Source organism: Thermobia domestica, chromosome 1 (assembly GCF_964235325.1).
Source record: "Thermobia domestica chromosome 1, izTheDome1.hap1.1, whole genome shotgun sequence".
NCBI classification, from domain to species: domain Eukaryota; kingdom Metazoa; phylum Arthropoda; class Insecta; order Zygentoma; family Lepismatidae; genus Thermobia; species Thermobia domestica.
The window spans coordinates 224,402,661-224,425,298 of NC_137454.1; the positions used below are offsets into that span (position 1 = coordinate 224,402,661).

The 22,638-nt window shown below is 33.0% G+C and overlaps 1 protein-coding gene across 15 annotated transcripts in view; it reads right to left on the minus strand.

Moving 5' to 3' along the window:
• LOC145694314 (uncharacterized) overlaps window positions 1-22,638 on the minus strand; it is a 671,298-nt gene that overhangs the window by 77,602 nt on the left and 571,058 nt on the right. For 14 of the 15 annotated variants that reach the window (XM_081770435.1, XM_081770407.1, XM_081770451.1 and 11 more), the window contains 4 exons: window positions 13,317-13,564; window positions 9,302-9,539; window positions 7,273-7,362; window positions 4,317-4,447 (listed from right to left, as the gene is read on the minus strand). In XM_081770435.1, coding sequence (XP_081626561.1) covers window positions 4,317-4,447; window positions 7,273-7,362; window positions 9,302-9,539; window positions 13,317-13,564 — 707 coding nt within the window. The remainder of the gene's footprint in view (window positions 1-4,316; window positions 4,448-7,272; window positions 7,363-9,301; window positions 9,540-13,316; window positions 13,565-22,638) is intronic. The other variant, XM_081770496.1, reaches the window with a different exon arrangement.

Genomic DNA, 22,638 nt, shown 5'->3' on the forward strand with positions numbered 1-22,638 from the left:
ATTTCTGAATGTGACTACATCACAAACAGACCGTGTCATGCGGCTATATATTTATGATGGTATGATGAGCTTAAAAATAAGCCATACTGTGTATATGGGAACGTAATCATCTTCAAAAAGGCTATTTGTGCACGATTTACAAATTTTAATAGGTAAGGGACGGTGATTTTTGCACTGATACCTTCTGTTTTATGTTAAATAAAATTTATGTTTAAACTAACTTTTATTCTTCCGATGAAAGCCTCACTTTAGTCCAAAATATAAAATGAATCCTTATACAAGCGTTCAGAGTAGCTTAGTTTTTAATTATTTACATAAAGTTATCCTGAGAAAAAAAACAATACAGAGATTTCTTTTAATGAACTCATAAGAAATTCAGAATATAAAATCTTAGTTACCAATTGTTGTATTAAAAAAAGAAAAAGAAAAAAATCGAATTGTTAGTTTGAGATTCTATATCTCAATAGCACAAATTTCCTCATTGTTAGAACATAATAGAGACATATACAGATTAGTACAATTAAGCGTAAAGCCAATTAGAAAATTGCAATATAGTATGCCTGAAATTTGAAACTATCATCTTCTGGAATGAATTTTGGAAAAACTAAACATTCTAGAAAGAAGCCCAGAAAAGCTTTCAGTAAATCACTAGTCGGTGTTCTTAAATTGGGGAACACATATTAAGTCTAATTGACATTGTTGCTCCCTTTAATTTAACATGTCACAGATTATGCCCTGTAGAAAATAGCAAAAGAGAAATAAATAATTACAAAATATTTGCTGATATGATCTTGGGTGTGAAAGGAAATTTGAGTTTATCTAACAAAATAACTACAAACTTGGTTAACTTTCCCCATGGATGCATCCCTGTTTGGATCGCATCCTTGACCCTGCACACCAAAAGTTAGCATTTCACCGATAAACTTGTGTACCTCTTTGACGATCTATTGGAAATGACTAACTCATTCAAGTTTTGAGAAGAATGACCAGATTATTTCACAAAGATCTGAAGAACCCGATAGCAACAGACTAAAATAAATCCCTAAAAGGTAATATTATTAAATAAATTATTAACGATAGCAGTGAACTTAGATATTAGCGTACAACATTAATATTGTTGTATATAAATTTGTATATAGCAGTATACGATATAACCAGTAATTAGGAAGCGATTTCTACACAAGATCTATAAAACAATGCATTTTAACTTTGTACTTAACATGATAATGTAATATTTTAATTAAGCTACGATATTTTCAAGATAGGAAAGAAAAATATATATTTATATATCACATCGTGACGTCATATAATAAACACATAACGAGACCATATATTTAAAATGAGGACTTTTGTTTCTGTCCTTTTCTCTTCCCTCCCTCTCTCCTCGCTGAGAACAATTTATAATTGGCAAATGTCAGATACAATTCCGAATCGTTACGTTAATTAAAAAAAAAATCGTCATTCTTTCAATATTTACAGCTACAAAATCATAAGTTATATTGTCATTGGAAAAGCCAAAAGACGAAATTTCCGGTCCGGGTATACAGGGTGGGCCATTTTAATTAATCCACGGAAATATCTAAAAAAAGATAAAACATAGAAGAAATGTTTGAAGTACACGTTATATATTGCTAAGGGGAAAAACCATTTCTGCCAAAAGTACCCCTCTCCACCCCCCGGAAATGGGGGTAACGGAGGGTAACTTTGAAATGTCAAATGGGAACATGGGTCGAGTAATACCTCGTTCGAAAGGTCTTGGAAAACTAAGTAACGCTGTACCAAAATTTGTTTCATATGGAGCACTAGTTTCAAAATGGCCGCCATGATATAGTTCGGAAACTCCAGTAGCCGTAGTATGAAAACCATGGGAGGTAGGTGAATGGAACAAAATTGAAATACGTAAATATCATAGGGCATATCGAATGATGTGACCCCTGCGATCCCAGCGTCTTTCCTGAAGGGATCTTGTGAGCTAACTTCAAAATTTCAATGTCCGACCGGACAACGGTTCGGGCATACGCTTGACCTACCCAATGCTGTTTGGAAGGCAGACTTCAGGGATAGAGAATTAGTGCACTCAGTTAATGCGGATTGCAACAGTCAAGGGCGCCCATAAGGGGGCAAGGGGGGCTCTCGCCCCTAGAGGAAATTGTGCTTCGGAATTTCGAAGACTCAATAGAATTTTTAGAATAGCTACAGCAAAATTTGAAACTATATTTGAAATGTCGCTTTTTCTTGCCTCCCTTGGAAACCACAACATGGGCGCCCTTGGCCACAGTTACATTTTGATTAACTATGTCACTCATGTCACTCATGTCATATTGTGAGCTTGAGGGACGAAACAGTGTGTACGTATATCCCCGAAATGCTTTCCGAATAACCAGCACGCATTGCATAAAAGTTTCTGTGGCGACGGAGATTAGCAAATTCACACGTTTGTAAGTTCCAGCAACAGCATTATTCGACAACTTCTTTCGTATAACGTTCCTTCTGTTTTCGCATCAAATCATACTTAGCCATACAGATATGCGTTACCATTCAAATAAAATTTCACCTTTTTATAGTCACTACAGCGTCATCCTTACAAACAAATGTTTCAACCATACCATACCTATTTGTAAGGTAGCCTTAATTTGCGAATTAAAGTAGAGTTCTCATTTGAACTTTCACTGTTACTTTCCACCCCACTCACATACAGAGCACAGGAAAAGATTATCTTGCAGGACTTAGATATCTCTCTATACAGTATGGCAATTTTACTCTAACATTTTTATCTCTGTTGTATCATTCTCCAGCCTTGGAAGCCTCTGTGGTTTTCCTATTTAATTTTCGTTATTTTCATTTATCTCTACCCTTATTCATACTATGGGCACTAGACGTTTTCTTAGACACATTCACCATATCTTGGCGATCATTTTGAAAACGGTGTCTCATGTCGAAAATATTCTTACAGAAGCTGTTTGATATTCATTTGTCTATGTAACATGATGTTACTCGCTTCAAGTTGCTATTTGAAATTTTCAAGTTACCTTTCAGTGGAGTCACCCCGACAACACCTCTCGATGTGCCTTACGTCAGTTACCTACTCCAGTTTTTCTTCTGTTGATTTATCTCCAATCGCTTTCATACTACGGATACTAAACCTTTTCTCTGACACTGATACTATGTTTCGGTGGCCCTTTGAGAACACTGCCATTTCACCTCAATCGTTTTCTCCTGCAAGATGTTTGATTTTGCAAGATTTATCGAACGAGGTACCACTCGACTCATGTTACTATTTGAAATCTTGAAGTTAGCCCCCAAGACCCCTTCAGGGAGGCCACTGGGATCACAGGGACCACACTATTCGATATGCCCTATGATATTTACGTATTTCAATTTTGTTCCATTCATTTACCTCCCATGGTTTTCATACTACGGCTACTGGAGTTTCCGAACTATATCATGGCGGCCATTTTGAAACTGGTGCTCCATATGAAACAAATTTTGGTACAGCGTTACTTAGTTTTCCAAGACCTTTCGAACGAGGTATTACTCGACCCATATTCCCATTTGACATTTCAAAGTTACCACCCGTTACCCCCATTTCCGGGGGGTGGAGAGGGGTACTTTTGGCGGAAATGGTTTTCCCCCTTAGCAATATATAACGTGTACTTCAAACATTTCTTCTATGTTTTATCATTTTTTAGATATTTCCGTGGATTAATTAAAATGGCCCACCCTGTATACCCACGCGTATATACCACTCTCTCTATCACCCCTGTCGTTTCATTCCTTTTCTGGAACCTGTAATTGGAAGGTGAGTATATAAAGGAAACTACACCGGGGCTCCAATAAAAAGAATCCATGTTTATTTACAGCATAAAGGGATACCACAAGTGCTGTCGTTTTAAGACTCCCAAATTTTGCACAAAATTAAAAGCTCTTCTCTCGTATTTTAACTGGTCTGCTTTCTTTTCTGTGGTTCGATGTTACACGACCATGCAAAAAACACTCTTGTTGTTACCCCAAATGTCAGTAAGACCAGTAACAGTCGAAAAACAGGGAATCTATATATTATTGAAACAGAGGGGAAGACTAATACATTGTTTCCAAGCTACTATCTCCCTCATTATGAAAGTGCTAACTACTTTGACACTGTTGACTTTCTTCACCTTAAATACATACAGCTTTGCTAGATTGCTAGAGTTTTCAAATTTGGAGAAACTCTTAGCTGAAAACAACTGCAGATTTTCTAACAGTATGCTTCATTCATTTGACAAACTGTTCCAATACAACAACACTGAAATTTAATATATGTAAAACTGATTACTCACCGTCCTAAGACCTATTGGTAGGCCGTCTTTTGTAGTAGGCCCAATTCCTTCATACTTCCTTGGTCCTAGCTCCACGATCTTTCTGGGTTTATCTTCTTCCTCACTCTCGTATTCGTGTTTCACAGTATAAACTGTAGGTTAAATTACATGTAGACATTAACATTATTATTCTTGGTTTATGTAACTCATTTCGTAAAAATATCACTGCAAATATTGATTTTACACTTTTAATAAATTCGGAAGTTTACTGTGCTCAATAATTTCTTAACCAACTGCGTGTAACAAAAACTTTTCAGAATATAAGGGTCTAATTTTTACTTTATCAGAATGCCTCTTTAATGCGTACAAACGAGTGCCAAGTTCTTTACATGAACACAATCATATCGGCTTACCTACTTTCTATTTAAATTATATATGAAATTTTATCACACACTACACATTAGATGGAACAAGGTTCTTTGGCAAGTAATTACAAATTAGTCATATTCCTTATTTATAATTATCAATTTGATTTTTTAAATCGAATTTACGCTTCTAATAATTCTTGAATTGTTTTTGCTCCTTTTGAAATTTGTGCCTAAAATCTTGAGCCCTTAACCACGAAAATTGTGAAGAGAAATTTTAATAGGATAAGGTTATAATGACGGGGAACGTAAAATAATAATAATAATAATAATAATAATAATAATAATAATAATAATAATAATAATAATAATAATAATAATAATAATAATAATAATAATAATAACACATTGTTACCAACTGGACGTAATATCTCTATTATAATTTGGAACTCCATTATATTGAATATGGTTGGTTTTTTAGTTGGTCTTACTTCACATGGAGATGGTAAAGTTATTTATTTATTTTATTGTTTACTATTTTGACCATATCTTTTTTAAATATCAAGGATCAAAAAGATCAAAATTCACACAAGAATTCCAAACACAAGTAACTCTTTCGATATTTCTAACAGTTTCTGAGTACATATGCTCATCACATCATTGGAGAATTGGTTAGTTCGCAACTCAGTTCGAGCAAACTTCGAACACAATTTAGAAATTACTACAGATCTTGGTTTTACGAATTCTGAACTTTTGAACACAAATTTTAGGTATTAGTTGTAATGTTATAGTGACTCGTTATATAATGTGGATCTTTATTAAATATAAAATTTTCATCTTGGTGGAATTCTAGGTTATTCTTTGTTCTTGGTGTCCTATTATTAATTTATTTATTACCTAATAAAATAAACTAAAAATAAGAAAAATAAAAACATATACCAGGGATGTAATGTACTCTCCACCTTCAGTTACTAGTAAACACAATTATACTAAAGGATTTAAGAGGAACAACTTTTTATTTATTTATTTATTTATTTATTTAATATCACATTTATTTAGCTTGCTACAATTTACGTGAAAGTTAAGGAGTTCACAAAAGAAAGCTCTTGCATGTGTGTCTGTGTGTATGTGTAAGCAAACCCTCCCTAACATCTTTTTAATTCATTTAAACGAACTTCTTATTTACTATGAAGTGTGTTGACAACATATAACTTGCATCAAATTATATGTAATATTTGAAAGTTAGACTAAGATTCTAATACTTTCATGTACGCTTCTCCACAAACTTTTTCTTATGTTCATATAAGAAAGAAATTAGGATAACTTGAAAAATTCTTCATAGAATTGGATGTTTTTCGATAAATTTGGACTACTTCGACAGATCATGAATATTACACACGTTCTAACAGGCAGAGCTGCACACCGGAGCACAAGCATTTTATTATGTGTAATAATGGTGATGACATTGGAATAATGATGTACAATTCATAAAACTAAATTTACAACAAGCAACCATTATTGGATCAATTTTACGTTTTGCTTCCTTTGTGATCACACGATAAAGTTGAGATAATATTCAGTTCGGTTGTATAAAAACACCGGATATATATCCGATATATCCGGTATATATATATATATATATATATATATATATATATATATTTATCTATCTATCTATCTATCTATAATATATATATATATATATATATATATATATATATATATATATATATATATATATATATATGATAAACTACGCACACACGAAAATTTACGTAAATTGTAGGTTTTTGATCATTATGATGCTTTTATATTAATTAAAATTTTATATTATTTACATAAATATAAATAAAACGAAATTTTATACATACTTTGATGACAGTACAGTTTCACGAGTGTGTTACAAAAGAAGATACGATCGTATACTAGCATCGAATATTTCAATTAGGAGCATTCTAGCGTAATTTCTTAAATAAACCATAGAAGCAAATATTTATTTGATTTAATGGTGTTCAATCATAATACAAGATAAGATAAAAATTGGCATTAGTTACGTTTATGATTTCCATTACAGCGTCAACCAGATTTTGCAGATTTGAGTCTTAAAGAAAATAGTGAAGTCAAACTCAAACAATAAAGCTACTAAGAAACAACTTCAGATACTCATCCCTCGCAGAACAAGGGTAAATTAAATTTTTAGGTTCTCTGCGCACCTATTTCACATCATCAAGAAAACTTCAACTTTAAGGGAGAGTAAATAAATGATGATTTGTAATTTTCTAATTATTACGTTTTTCTTTAAACAAGAATAGTATAAACAACAGTTTCTGCAACATTTATCTTCTATTCCGTATAAAATGCTTAGGGAAATGCAAGAAAAGAAATGAACATTTTTCTAACAATACTTTTATGTTTTCAACAGAGTTTACATGAACAAGTACGAGATCATAGGTAAATAAATGAACAAATTTGGATTGTAAAAATATGTGTTTCCCTAAATAAATTTGCATATTTCTTTTTAATTTCTTGGTAATCTACTTTTTTCACATTTATTTATCTTTCATTACATCCCTGGTATGGATATCACTTAAATAAATTTTTATACTGCTTACCAACTTCATTAGGCCCAATAAGAGGCTTATCATCCTCCTTTGAGTTCATTTTATGGTCAAGGTAAAGAGCACCTCGAGGGAGTTGGCCCTCTACATTACAAGAAAAGAAAAAATACATATATAAAGGTTCATCGTCTCATGCTATGTTTAGGGGTAAAACAAATATTAAACAAAAATACACATATAAGCTAAGAAGCCGAATGCTCACAACAATGCCTATATCTACAGATTCAACTAATTATGTAAGCTCACAGAATTTGTGAAGAACTATAAAAAAATATTATTCTTTAAAAAAAATCAAAAAACATCGAGTGAAAATGATAAAGGGATGATGAAAGTTAACGTATCTATAAACTCAACATTCGTGAGTTCGTAGATAGTTAACTGTGCCCATGCAAATCAACTTCAAAGTGGATGATATTTCCTATTTGATGTAAATGAAATGAACATTATTGTTTAATGCTATTTTAATTACGCGGATAATATTTTGAATAAAATGAACTGTTTGAAACCAGTTTAAAGATAAAAACGTTGGTATATAACAGAATAAAGAATTGTCTGCTTATTCTTTAAGATAATATGTAGCAAAGTATAAAATAAAATTATATGGAAGTGATTACTATTAACTGTATAACAAACAGAAAAACTATTTGCTGTATCTTTCGGCCCGGCAATAAAAATTTCAAGTTGTTGATTAATGAAGAAAGATCAAAAAAGCAAAAAAAGCTTTTCTCATGACAATTACGGCGACAAGAGAATTTGATGGTGAAAGAAGTAGTCAGATTGTGTTTCAGATTAAGTATTAAAGAAAACGTGCAGAATAGTCCAGTGACTACAGTGGACTGAAGGATCAAAAATTATAAATATTAAAATTTTAGTGGTATCGTATACTAAAATAAATAAGCAGAGTAGTATGGGGAGATGATACACCTATATTATATATTCTACAGTGCTTGCATATCAACTTGTCTCAGCAATGAGATAAATTCTATATTTGAATCATGCGACTCTATTGTCTGCTTATTCTTTAAGATAATATGTAGCAAATGAAATTTACAAAGGGTACTTAAGTATATTTCTTTCGCCAGATAGTATAATATATTAAAATGATAGATTAATGCATAATAATGTTTTTTCAGAAACAACTGATTCTGTGGTTAAGTATTATTCGTTTCCTTTTTAAAGACTTAATACAGTTCTAAACTTCTACCAATACTTAAGAATAAAAGATTTTTAAAGAAATAGTACGTTATATAAAGAATAACCAAGGCAATTATACAACATGCCAGTTGTGTCCAAGAAGAAGAAACTCAGTATTAGTCTTTTTCAACTTAGGATTGCTGACCTCTTCTGGACAAGAGCATTTACAAAATGATTAGAAAGTTGATAGCAAAGCAACAACTGATTTGATGAATATGTCACTGTCTTCGGGATCTTAGATGCTGATCATATAATACCACGTTTGGAAGAACTAGGAAAATACAGGTATGTGCTATGTGCTAAACGATTATTATACAAGAACAACTATGTTTTTTCTGCAGCATTATCTTTCGGAAATAAAAATGTCTTTGAGAACTTAATTTCTGGTAAGAATTTTGGTTGATTTTCCGTAGTGTTAGCCTCATCTCATGAATGTGGTTTAAAAGCTACAAGTATTAAGAATTTTAAATTCGTTTATGAGATTTTTAGTATTCACTGAAAATTATAACCTAGTATTATTTGAGACGTACAAGTGATGATGTCACTGCAAAACTGCTGCTATTTGCTGCATAGATGGAATGCATCATTATACTCAATAAAAATCACCATAAGTGAGGAAGCCTGCATTTTTTTGTTAAGTATAACTACAAAGAATTGAACTATAAAAGAAAACTTCATTGCAACGTTTTTGTGAACTAAATTTAAAGTACACTTTACTAAAACAAATATACAAGTACTGTGAACCTTATTTAACCAAATGGTTAAAAAGTTATTACTGTAATACTATTGCTGAAATAAATAAACTGAAAGGTTTTTGTTTGCACGTTACCTCTAGCTTTTTGCAATAAGGTAATGGTGGGATTTTGAGCTCGGGGCAGCCTGGAAGAGAAGTTGGGTGCCGCTGACGCAAACGTTCCTGTCCCTTGTACCAAGTGCTTATCCAAGGAAGAACTGATCGTTGAAGACGCAGCTGATTTATCACTTGAAGGAGATTTCAAGGGACTTCCGCCTTCTTTCGACTGCCATGCGAAAGACTCTTCTGGAGGTGGAGGAGCAGGCTTCGTTTCCTAAACAAAAGAAAAATCAATGCATCAAGAGTAAATATTATGAATATATTCTTCATAATCTGTTAACATTGCGTAAGTCTGTAAAGAAACTAGTATTTAAATACTTATCTGCTGACTCTGATAAAACAAAAGTTCTATAAATTATATTGTAATCCTATAATTCTTATCTAAATCCTTTCTTTCTGATATATAAACTTAAGGAATGACTACAATGAAAGACATTGAAGTTCAATTGCATTTCCAATCTTCTCTTCAAAAGTAACATGGTTTTATTAAGTTATTAAGTTCCAACGTCAAGATGACATAGTAATCTGCCAAATGTACTGCATGAAACCTCCTCAACTTGTGGTGAGCGGTGTACCGGTAAGGGCAAAATAATAATAATAATAATAATAATAATAATAATAATAATAATAATAATAATAATAATAATAATAATAATAATAATAATAATAATAATAATAATAATAATAATAATAATAATTATTATTATTATTATTATTATTATTATTATTATTATTATTATTATTATTATTATTATTATTATTATTATTATTATTATTATTATTATTATTATTATTATAGTGGTAATTATTGCTGTTAAAATAATTCAAATAATTATGCGAATATACTTTTAATGGTACTAGTGGTAACTGTTTGACAAATTGATACAGTCGAACTTTCCTGAAAAGTCCAGATATGTTCTTGGTCTTCTATGTTCTGTCTCTCTTCAACTTTTTCTTCTAGCAGTATATTATACTATTTGATTTGAATTGAATGACCAATCGTGATATTTCTTGTTTTCTCCAGTAGAAAACATATGTTCTTTTCGTAACTGTCTCTGTTACTACTGCATTTTTTTCTATGATATACGTAGCATTCTATATTTTTCTGCGGTATATTTCAAAAGTTTCCAATTCTCTTTCGTTTTCTTTCTTGAAGTGTTCATATTTTTCATCTATGTAAGCTAAACTCTATACGAAGCTCTTAACTCTTTCAAGCACTGGAAAGGTTGGGTGGGGAAGCCACCTATTGTCTCTATAACCATGAGGCAAATCTTAACTTTTTTAAAACGAATTTTCAGCAACAGTTGCTATACTTCACAACGAAAACGATTTCTGTGTTAGTTTGGTATATTGATAATGGCATGCTTGTAATATCTAGTGGGCAATGGAAAACTTATTTAATGGTTAATGGTAGAGAAATGTTGCCTCTATGCCAATCTTTTAATTACAAATAGAAATGGCTTAGAAAAATTAACTACCGTATCTTAAATCCAATTTCATGGTAATTATCACAGATAACCATCGTGTTTTAGAGTTAAATTATTTTCTTTATTGTTATTAAAATATGTACTACGATCTCCATAAACCTTTTACCCCGTAAAATGGCTGCTTTACCTGTATTATCTAATTTTATCATGATTTCAAAGCCTTTTTCACTTCTTCAACTTTTCCATCGTCAGGGGAAATATTTACTTCTTTCAGTTCCTTCTTCATGCACTTGAGAATTTTCTTCTTTTTTCTCTTTCTTCAGTTCCTCACTCAAATTCTTCAGTGGCTTTTTCAACATTCTTTATTGTTATCAATTTGTTATTATAGATGACAAATTCTTATTGCATATTCGGCATATACAATATGTAGAATAAAAGTATGTTTTGCTATATTCTCCCTTCCTCTTATGTAGTTTTACTTACAGTATAGTCGCTCTTTAGTTCTCATATGGTTCACATTGGCGCCCGAAGAAAATTTTCTACGGAGGGGCCAATAAGAAAATTTTAAGACATTTAAATCGTTTTCGTGAGCCAGAGGGTGGCCCGGGCCCCACCCTGCCCCCACCTTCGGGCGCCCATGATAGTTCATGTATCATATAGTGACTTTAGTCCACCTTTAACTTCTTCAATATTATTAAAATTATTTTCCAACCTATAGTGTCGAATGCTTTTTCAATATCTATAAAAGCTAAAGTGGTTTACCGCCTTTCATGTTCTTGTTCTGCTCACAAATTTGTTCTCAAAGTAGATACTGCTCTATTTTCCCCCTTGTTCTTTAATAAATAGCCGTGCTGCTTATGATCTTCACATTTTTGCAACCGTTCTTCAGGACTGAAATTATGAAGCTCTTCTCAAAATCTCTTTGCACGTTTCTTGGCATGCATTTCATTTCGTAACTTTAATTAGTTTTTCTTTTATTCAAATGTTAATCATATTACGAGTATGTATGAAATTTGTTATTAAAGCTTTTCTTCATGCTCTCAACTACTCCCCCTTTCCCCTCCCCCTAAAGTTTTGTATAATAGCATAACATTAGCGATCAACATCAAAAATTTCCAGTTAGTAACTTCAACCTGTTCTTATCTCGTAGTACCATGATTCTTAGTACGTTCGTAATATCAAGCGCAACAGTTGAATACTCTTGTGAATGTATAAATAAAGCTTAATTAATAATTGTTACTATCGAATGCATGTTTATTAATAGTAAATAAAAGTTCTTATGCGTTAAAACTCAAAATAATAATAATAATAATAATAATAATAATAATAATAATAATAATAATAATAATAATAATAATAATAATAATAATAATAATAATAATAATAATATCTGTGAATTGTTTCAATGTACTTCTTACTTGTTCCTCAGTACATCGAAAGAAAACTTGTCGCAACATGATTGAAAACAGAAATGAAATTTTCTCTTTATCCGTCCTGTAGAGTAAAAAGTGATGAATTGTACAGAATTAACAAGCATAAAATTTCATATACCATCTCTTTTATTTTACAAGTTTTCTCTCGATGTGGCGAGGAAATGGTGAAGCCTGCCTTGAAACTGTTCATGGATTTTAAGTCTTTTGGATGTTTTAACATGAGAATTTTTATTTATTGTTAACAAATAAAAGTTTTTGACTTAAATCATATCTTACCTCGTCCTGTATTTTAATTGATTTCGTATGAAACTACAAGCTGTTTAGGTGTAATCTTAATACTGAAAATGGGTAAATAGGTAATATTTATAATTATAGTTGAGTATGAATAACCGAGCAATCTAAGGCATTACGCTGTCAGTCGCAAGATCTGTCTGTTGAAGATTCAAATCCTGTTCAGGTGTTTTATACTGTTCTTTCATCTTTAACTCTTTAACTCCAATCCCATCATTCCTCTCTCATTCGTCTTCTAGGAGATAACAGATGCAATATATAACATGAAACACATCGCAACAAAGACCAGTCAAGACTGGTGAACCCTAGCTGCTCTAGACGCTAGCGGACGTGTCTTTGGTGTCAAAGGTCTCGGGTTCGATGCCTCATGACAGAACCTTGAAATTAGAAAGTATTACTGTGGTTCGGATTCTGCCTCAAATTTTAGCTCTGCGTCTCACATAGCCTCGGTTGTGAAAGGGACACTAAACTCCAACTAAATAATACAAATGATCATCGAGCTCATTCTTTTCCAACTCAAATTATTCTATCAAGCATTCCAAAAATGAACAAACTTTTCCTTTAATTAGTTCATATATTTAGATAAGTGTTAGAAAAATACCATAACTCAGAATTTACGTAATAAAACTATCGATGCTATATTCCAAATCATATTTTAAATGCCCAATTCTGGCGATCAAAAATAATAAATTCGGATCAACAAGTAATCAACAGCGCACAAACAAATATAGACTAGAACTGTTATAGTATACTTATTAATAATACTATATCATACTATATCCAATAGAATTAGGGCAACTAGTGAATCTTCTTACATAGAAATAGCAATGTATGTCTTACCGGCACCTCCGCCCGCGTCTTTTTAGGTATCGATGTTTCAAAGTTTACAGGCCGAAACTTTCGTTCGGAAGTAGGACTGGGCCCACTCTTCGGAGTCCACACAGGCGATGCATCTTGGATATCTTTGTTCTCCTGTTCCTTTTCCTTCTGCTGCTGCTGTTGTTGTGATGTTTGCTGTTGTTGTTGTTGCTGCTGCTGTGCCTGCTGTTCTTTCTTCTCTTGCTCCGACTTCTGTGGTGGCGTCCAAACTGTAGAAGAGAAGAATGTGGAAAATAATAGTCAGTTATCAAACTTCCAATGAAATTATTTTATATTATTTAAAAAAATAATAAAATAGCTGCATTTATTGTGAATTCTAATAACATAAAAAGGTACTTCCCAGCTTTTCTACTAACGACAAAATTTACTGAACTTCCACGAAATACTTACGTTATGTTAGATTAGGGTAGAATTAAGCATTGCAGCTGCCGTTACAATTTGTCTCAAAATTAACTTAACTTAGGGTTCGTGGTAATGTGTCGTATAAAGTTTTGGATTTCTGGATGATATAAAATTATTTTGAAATGCTGTAGAAAGCTTGTCATAAAACATGACAATTTATTTATGTCTCCTCCAAACGAATGCAACACGTTCAGGACTATTAATAATCATTTCACTTAGCTCAATTTCTTATTGCTGGATAATCTTTGCTTTCGGCACTTTCAAGCTTTCGGCTCTCTGACGGTGCCTTGTTCACGTGGGGTAAGTTATAGAAATAAGAGACATAAAAGAATTATGAAAATATAAATATGTATTTTTATCTACATGAACAAGGCTACAAGGGAGAGCCAAAAGCTTAAGAGTGCAAGAGTTATAGTGAGATGATTATTTGCATCATATTATACCTAGCATCCACACAGCTCAAATTCTTTACTGAAGTAAGGTATGATGAATGCCTTCTATAAAATAATAATAATAATCCATTGTTATTTTGCCTTTTTCACACGTTCTTGACATCTGTTGGGAGGAAAAATAGAAAGTTTGCTGCTAAAACGCTAAAAAGTAACGACAGCAGGTTACTTTTGTTTATTGGCGGCTCCCGAGGGAACATGTGAGTTCTTTCAATTGATTGTAGCATATAACATACAAGATACTGCGCAATTTTTACCATTTGCTACAATAATTTAGATTTATTTTAATAATTTTCGAACAATAATCCACACTTGACTTTATACACGAATAAAACAAATCCGAGCAAGATGAAAGTGTGATGCCCGAACCGCTGTAAATTAAAATTCTTAGATTGTTGTCACATTTATATAAGTTCGGTCCAGCTTTTTTAAGATTTATTTCCTCACGGAAGACCAGACCTGATGATATATATGGATCAACGGCTTTAACGTGGATATATACATAATACTGTTTTCTTTGGTATACGCTGACATGTTTATATTGTCTACTAAATTCAAATTTTAGACAAACACCTTACCATGTGAGTGATAGTATGTAGGGAAATTATTGTCTCTAATTCCTGATTTTAATCATGTTTTTGTGTTCTCACAATAATGAAATCGTAATATTGATTTCTAACTATAGAGCTTATGTTAGATATGTACTGGTAGCAACGTAACAAAAGATACATAAAAGTGAAATTAAGACTTTTATTAGTTTAGCAATTAAAATTCAGAGAAACTAAATACATGGAAACTTGCCGTGATCTAAATACGCTAAAAATATCAAGTAATATTTTCGACAAAGTGGACACTTTCAAATACCTAGGATCAACATTAACAGACCAAAGCCATATCAACGAAAAAATTACATATCGAATGAAAGCAGGGAACTCGTATTATTATGTAATCCAAACTCTTTGTATTCGCGAATTCTGTCGAAGAATTTGAAGCTTAAAATATATAAAACGATAATTATGCTATATAGTGCGAAACAAGGTCGCTTACTTTCGGGAAAGAAGGCAGATTGCGGAAACTTCATAACCAGGAATTGCATAATTTATACCATTTGCCTAATATTATTAGGGCCGTTAAGTCTAGGAGACCCTGATGGGCAAGTCATGTAGCCAGAATGAAAGACTGTAGAAACTCTTTCGAAATTTTAACTGGAAACCCAATTGGTAAAAGATAATTAGGAAGACCAAGGTATAGATAGTAACAATATTGAGATGGATCTTGTAGAAGTTTAGTACAAAGTAGAAACCGGAACCAGTTGGCTAAGGACAGAAATCAATGGGCAGCTTTTGTGAATACGGCATTAAACCTTCGGGACCTATAGGCCATACTGGTAGATAGTAGTAATAGTAGTAGTAGCCAGTGGCGGATCTAGAAGGTAAAAACTGGGGGGGCAGCCAGAATCCAGACTATTATAGGGATATCATGAATTTACTATAAACTTTCAAAAATATATAAATAATAGCTTAAATTATTTTTGTCACTTAAAAAACCAGGGAGGCCTAGGTCCCCCCGGCCCTGGCCTAGAACCACCACTAGTAGTAGCAGTAGTAATAATAATAAGAAGAAAAAGCTTTACATCTTTATCAACAACAGGAAGGTGAATAAACTTAGATACCAATATGTGCAAAGTTTACCTAGATGTTAAGTAATTTAGAAACGTACGGTGATATCAGTTTCTTCCTTAAACTTAGTCACACATTTTTTTAAAAATCTTTTTTCTCATATAGCAAAAGAAAACTAGAATTCATAAACGTAAAAGGGACCGACCACGTGCTAGAAGAGACTCGGAGATTGGCAAGTGAAGCGATCTTCTTCTGTGTGAAGACAGACAAGCAAAAAAAAAAAAAAAAGGAAATTAGAAGAGAGCCAACATTTTGGAAGTTTGTCAAGAGAGACTCGCCATAAATATCTTTGGCTCACATTGTGGCGACGATGAGGAAGCACGCCTTGGACTTCGGCTTTTGCATTTCCTCGCCAACAAAATAAATTCACTTACAAACAACAACAACAACAATAAAATCAAGTTGCAGAAGACTGATTATATGGTAGGACAACATTAAAAGTTGACCTCAAAGACAAAACAGTTTTGTTCTGGCTAAAAAGAAGTCGCTCCAAGTTACTCTCAACAATACATTCATGAACCATCCAATTGATACTTAAGCCTACTGTACATCTAATGATGAACTCAATATTGAAGGTATAAGGATTGAACAGAATTAAAATGAACTGTAATTTCATTGAACTAATGTGAAAAATAGTATCTCCCAAAAGTTCTGTATTTTGATCAGGATTCGTACCTGCACAGAAAATGAGAAATTGGTAGATTTCTAAAAATATGTGCATAATGTTTACAAAATTTCTTATTAATGAAACATACAGGGATACTATCCAGAGTATGTTCTGTTACTATCTAGAGTGTCAATATGGGGGCCGCGGTGAGAGCGTTCACCTCTGGTGTATGGGGTCCCTAGTTCGATCCCAGCTCGCGCCAAGTGAACTTTGTGATGGACAAAAAGCGTGTACGTGCGTTTTCTCGAGATTCTCCCGTTTCCTCCCACTTTCTTCATTCTAACATTTCATTCATTTCTCATCATCACTGACTCCTTTAGCCTAGCCAGTATAAGCGTGGGGACGTAAAACTTAAAAGATTTTAGAGTGTCAATATGGTTTAAAATTTCACCTGGTCGCGCGTGGTGGAGCCTTAACTTCGATTTCCATATTATTTGTTCAATTTGCCAGATGTAGCACTACATTGCTTGAAAGCCAGCCATGAACATTGTATTTTTCGACGTTGCATGCATTTTAATAGGAAAATATGGTGCTGAAGTATGTTTCGTTTGTATAATTAATATTATAGAGAAAGATATCTGAAGAAGTATTAATCTGTGGATGAGAATAAACTTATTACGACAGACTCAAATCAATATTGAGTAAAAAGGGCGCTTACTGGGAAAACTCACTAATTAATCCTTTCTGACAAATCTTATCTGTAGCTAATTTAACATATAATAAACATTTATTTATTTACCTAAGAAATGTTTAGTACTTTCTCAACTTCCCGCGCAAAAAATAATAAAAGACCACTTTGTTTCACTTCAGCCCTAATGAAGGAATCTGTCAAAGTTTCAAGTATCCATTCTTATATAATTTGTTTCTGCCTGTCGGACATTTGCTAGGTGAGTGATGTAAGGTTAACATATCGACTCTCACCACCCTATTTCTGGCTTTACGCAAGAAACGTTCCTAACTTTTAATCTATCGCTGAATATTAAGTGCTCGCAGAAGGAATCGAACTTACGACTACATGCACAAAATTAGACACTGTATTCAGTTACATGGGAGTACCATATAAGAATTTGTAAAATTAATAGTTTTAACACGTCAGTCACTTCATACCGTACTCAATAATAAGAACAATCGATTTGTCATATAAATCTTGAAAGAACCAAAGCCTAACCCTATATCCACCATCTTTGTTTTTAGTCCAATAAATTATATGAGTAATTATTATTTCTTCAATGAACTGGAATTTTAAAAATATGATTATAGTGATTTCTTATTCAAGTCAAGTCTACTTTTTCAAAATAAGTAAATTTGAATTATATATATTATATTATTTAAGTTTGGTTAAGTATTAAAATTATAGACAACAAAATGTAATTTTCACCAAGTAAAAGACATTCCAATAGACTTGAAGAAAATTATCAGTAATATCAAGCCATTAAAAATTCCAGTTCATTTGAAAGCAAACAAAAAAATTACCCATGTATTTCAATGGGCTGAAAAAAAGTTGATACAGGTCCTTAACACGGTTAATGTAAAATTCAATAGCACGAGACGTATGTAGTAAGCCAGTTATAGCATCTTAGAGAATATTTTCATGTGCTCAGTGATAGAAATGTTTCCCAAACTACAAGGATGAATCATAAGTCTTGACCCAAACAGCAGCGCGCGTACGCGCTGTGATCGACCGTAAGAACAACGTCAGACTACCACAAGAAATAGTGTAGCAAGCGAACCATGTAACACGAAGACTGAAGCTCCGTCAATATCTTCAGTTAGTTTTTAGTGGCAATGACAATGAGTGTCAACAACGTCTGCTACGTTAACTGTTACTCTATGAATTCAAACTCGGGCATAACGTTACGGTAACAACTCAAAACATTTGTCACGTGAAAAGGGAAGGTGCTGTGAGCTACTGTACACCAATTTATTGGTTCCACAAATTTCGTACAGGTCGTAAAAAAATATTGAAGATCAGCCAAGGTCCAGCAGCCCTGGGGTAACAGATTCTGAGATTATACGACACAAGATTGAAGAAAATTCATCTACCAGCATACGATAATTGTCAAACCAACTTTGACAAGTCCTAATCCACTGTACTGTGTCACCTTCACGAACTCTGGGCAACCATCATTGTGCCATATGAGTTGACCCCACTTCAGGTTCAGAGGAGAGTAGATGTGTGCCGACAACTGGTGCAAAATTCTCGTGATTTGCGTTTTCTGAAACGGATTGACACTAGCGACGAAAAGTGGGTGTTTATCCTAAATCCAAATATATATATATATATATATATATATATATATATATATATATATATATAAAAGAAGCAAGAACCAACTTCCAGAACCGATCGTCAAACAGGACCGTTTCGAGAATAAAGTCCTGCTCTGTGTGCGGTGAAACAACGAGGAGGTAATTCACTTCGGAAGTTCGTTCCTAACGGACGTATCATCAATGCTCGCCTTTATTTCGAAATTAAATTAAATTAAATCTTTGAATTTAACGTCCCAAAATTATGCCGTTTAGTCTAAGGGAAACGTATGAATAAGGGAAGTAGGTGGTAATCAAAGAGTACCCCGAGAAAACCCATGGGTACGAAGACTTTTAATCCGAACAGTTGAAGTGAATCTATGCCACAAAAAACACCATACATCGATGAACCAAAAGCGCGCCCTGCTGCAACGCAAAACTATACCCAGCTCAAAAAACCCAATCAAAAAATTAGAGACTTGATGACATCGAACTGATGCTACACCTGGCATATAGTCCTGATCTTGCACCTTTGGATTATTACCTGTTTCGGTACATGGTGCACTTCCAGAAGCCATGACATTTCACGAACCAGAAGGAGATGAAAAGACTAGTGACTGAGTTCTTTGCCTCTAAGGACAAGACGTGACATCGACGTGGAACCGAAGAACTGGCAGCAAAGTGGGTGCAGACAGTTCAACATAGAAAGGTATACTTTGAATCTTAATGTGCTTTCGTTATACTGTAATAAATATAGGCGTGTTGTGTACGAGAATATAGCAGGATTTATGACTTATCCTTGCATATGAGACTGTTTTTAGTTTGGTTTGATTTGAGTTTAGCGTTCCTTTCAGGAGAGAGGGTAGATGAGACATGGACCCACAGCCCGAACACATGAGCTCGAACTCGGGTCTCATGTGCCCAAGGCTATATGAGCTCATGGTGAACAATATCGTATTTACAAGTTCTCTCGTGTTCTCTAATTTTCGTCCTACAACTCAATCCGCTAATTCTTTCGTAAGAAACATTCATTTTTATTAAACACTAGTCTCATTTACCTTACAGTACATAAGCATGGGACGTAAATTATAAATTTCATGTTACATATATATACACACAATTGTTGGGAGTTATCTATGTGAGTGTTAGGAGTATCTGTCTCACCGTTAAGAGAACATAAATTACAATAGATACAATCTGCTTGTATAGTTAACAATAGAATAACAATAGATAAATACTACAGTAGATAAATAACAATAGAATAAAATCTCTCAATTAATATTGGCAACGAACAACATACTTTTAGCGCCCTAAAATAATTGTTTTGCTGAATTTTCTAGAAAAAAACTTCGTATTAAACATTGTCGTTAAACATGCCATTTTGTTCAGCTTGATGTGAGCTATCGATTGATGTATATGTATTATTTCTGGAGAATATCCTGCTTAAACAGCAATTATAAGTTTTAGTGTTAGGTATTTCATTAAATATGCTGTGTACTGTCCTCTTGCTAGTATTATATTTCGAAGAGCTTGATGAGGTATACTTTAATAGCAGTTTCATTTTACTAGGTGGCGTGGTTGTCGTATAGCATTTTTTTTTTTTTAGGATAACAAAAGAAATTGCTTTCTCTCAATTTTCTCAGAAACTACTCATGAGGTTTTGCAGCTACCCATATAACTTTGTTCTACTTACTGTGATCTTCCCCTGTTGCAAAATCTGAAATGGCACTACTGATTCATATCCAGTATGTCTTATACTATATCCTTATCTATGGTAACCTTAAGAGCTTGAATGTTGTTCACTTAAAATGAATTATCTTTGTACTCCAGGATTCAACTTTTTATATTTGTCTAAAATTTCCCTTCAGGCAGTCAAGAGATGTTCAAATTTGGAGAAATATAATCTAACTGTTTATCCTGCTATCCCATCTTGGCACAAATTGCATTGGCTTTATGTATTTCGTTAGTTCTGGTAGTTTTCCTGCTTATAGTTTTCATTATCTCAATTAGTGCATACTGCATCTTTTTTCAGAAATGCTTATGGAAACAAGAGACTGCCGATCAGTGCATTTTAATAATATTTGTAATAATCTCTGTGGGCTTAAAAATAAGCAAATAGCAATACGAAAGTTACTAAATTCTTATGTTATCAATGGACTAAACTTTATTCTTGTAACCAAATGTGTTTAAAGACTGTTAAATCCATATATTTAAATCTAATTTTGTTTAATTTATTCTCTAGAAAAGTTATGAATAATTAAAAGAAAAATCAACTTTATCACATCTCCTCCCGAAAGTCTGGATTCCCGATATCGTGACGGGGACATATAGCCTCGTTGCTGACGTCCCCATTAACCCCCCCCCTATTCTATTCTATTCTATGGATTCCCGATATTTGTCGGGATTGCCACCCTTCTTATAGATGGTCCTGATGATATCTCTAGATTCAACGTTGGCTACACATTCAAACACACACAATTTGTACGTAACATCAATTTTGAAGCGCATTTAGTAGGTTTCTAAGAACACAAATGATTACCTAGAGTGCCTAAACTCAACTTGAATAAATTTAACTGTGGCGTTAACAGCCGATAGCGCTGTAATCCAATAACGTGCTTGGGACCATCCGTATGAATTATGTTTATACTTCTGTAAATACGTATAATGGATTTGATTTTGATAATGTAGTCATCTGGCAACCCTTAACTTATGAGTTGATTTTGAGTAAGTTTTAATGATTATAATATAAGATAAATCAGCAAGAATAATACATTGGTAAACAACACCCAAATCAAGTCGTGGCAAACGACAAAGTGGCAAACAACACGTAATCAAAATTAGTGCATACATGTCACTACAGAACCCTAAGCCATGGTTGGGGTGGATCTAAGGGTACAGTTATTCATTGAGAAACTAACTCTGAGATACGGATATCTCATTAGATTGATAACTGGAGCATATATCAATGCCCACGAAGATTTCCGAAACAATTCAACCTTCTTATTCATCGCCTCGAAAGAAAAATGCGCTTCGGAAAAGAATGTCTCAGCAAATTCTAATGACTGAGTTCATTGCCAAGTAATTTAGACATGAATTTCGGTCTGTCTCGAAGAAACAGACTGACAAATGTTTGCACTCTTTAACTCATATAATCAATGACTACCATATAAAAAAAAAAACTTTCTATATTTATATACCAAACAAAAATGTAGACAATAGGCGCATATTTATATGCAGATAAGTTTTAGGTGGCAATATTTTGAAGCTTCCTAAATAATAATAATAATAATAATAATAATAATAATAATAATAATAATAACAAATGGCAATAGTGATTGAACAGACAAGTAACATTTATATTTATAAACGAATTACAGAAAATCATTTTAAACCTACAACGTTGAAAAAATGTATTTCTTCAATTGTAAATGATTTTTTAAAACTTTTACGTTCTACGATTATGCGTCATAGGCTAGAGAAGAGATGATTAATGAAAGATAATTATTATTAAAGAAGTCGATGGAATGAAAATGTACGAGGAAACGGGAGAACCTTGAGAAAACCCACAAATACGATGCTGTCCACCATAAATTCATATGGCCTGGAACCAGACCAACAAACCTCGCACCAAAGATGAACGCTCTACCATTGAGCTAATCTTCTCACGTCACTCAATTAAAACATCTCTCTAAATAACGCTCTATGGCATATTTCAGTGAATTAAAACATCTCTCTGAATAACGCTCTATGGCATATTTCAGTGAATTAAAACATCTCTCTAAATAACGCTCTATGGCATATTTCAGTGAATTAAAACATCTCTCTGAATAACGCTCTAT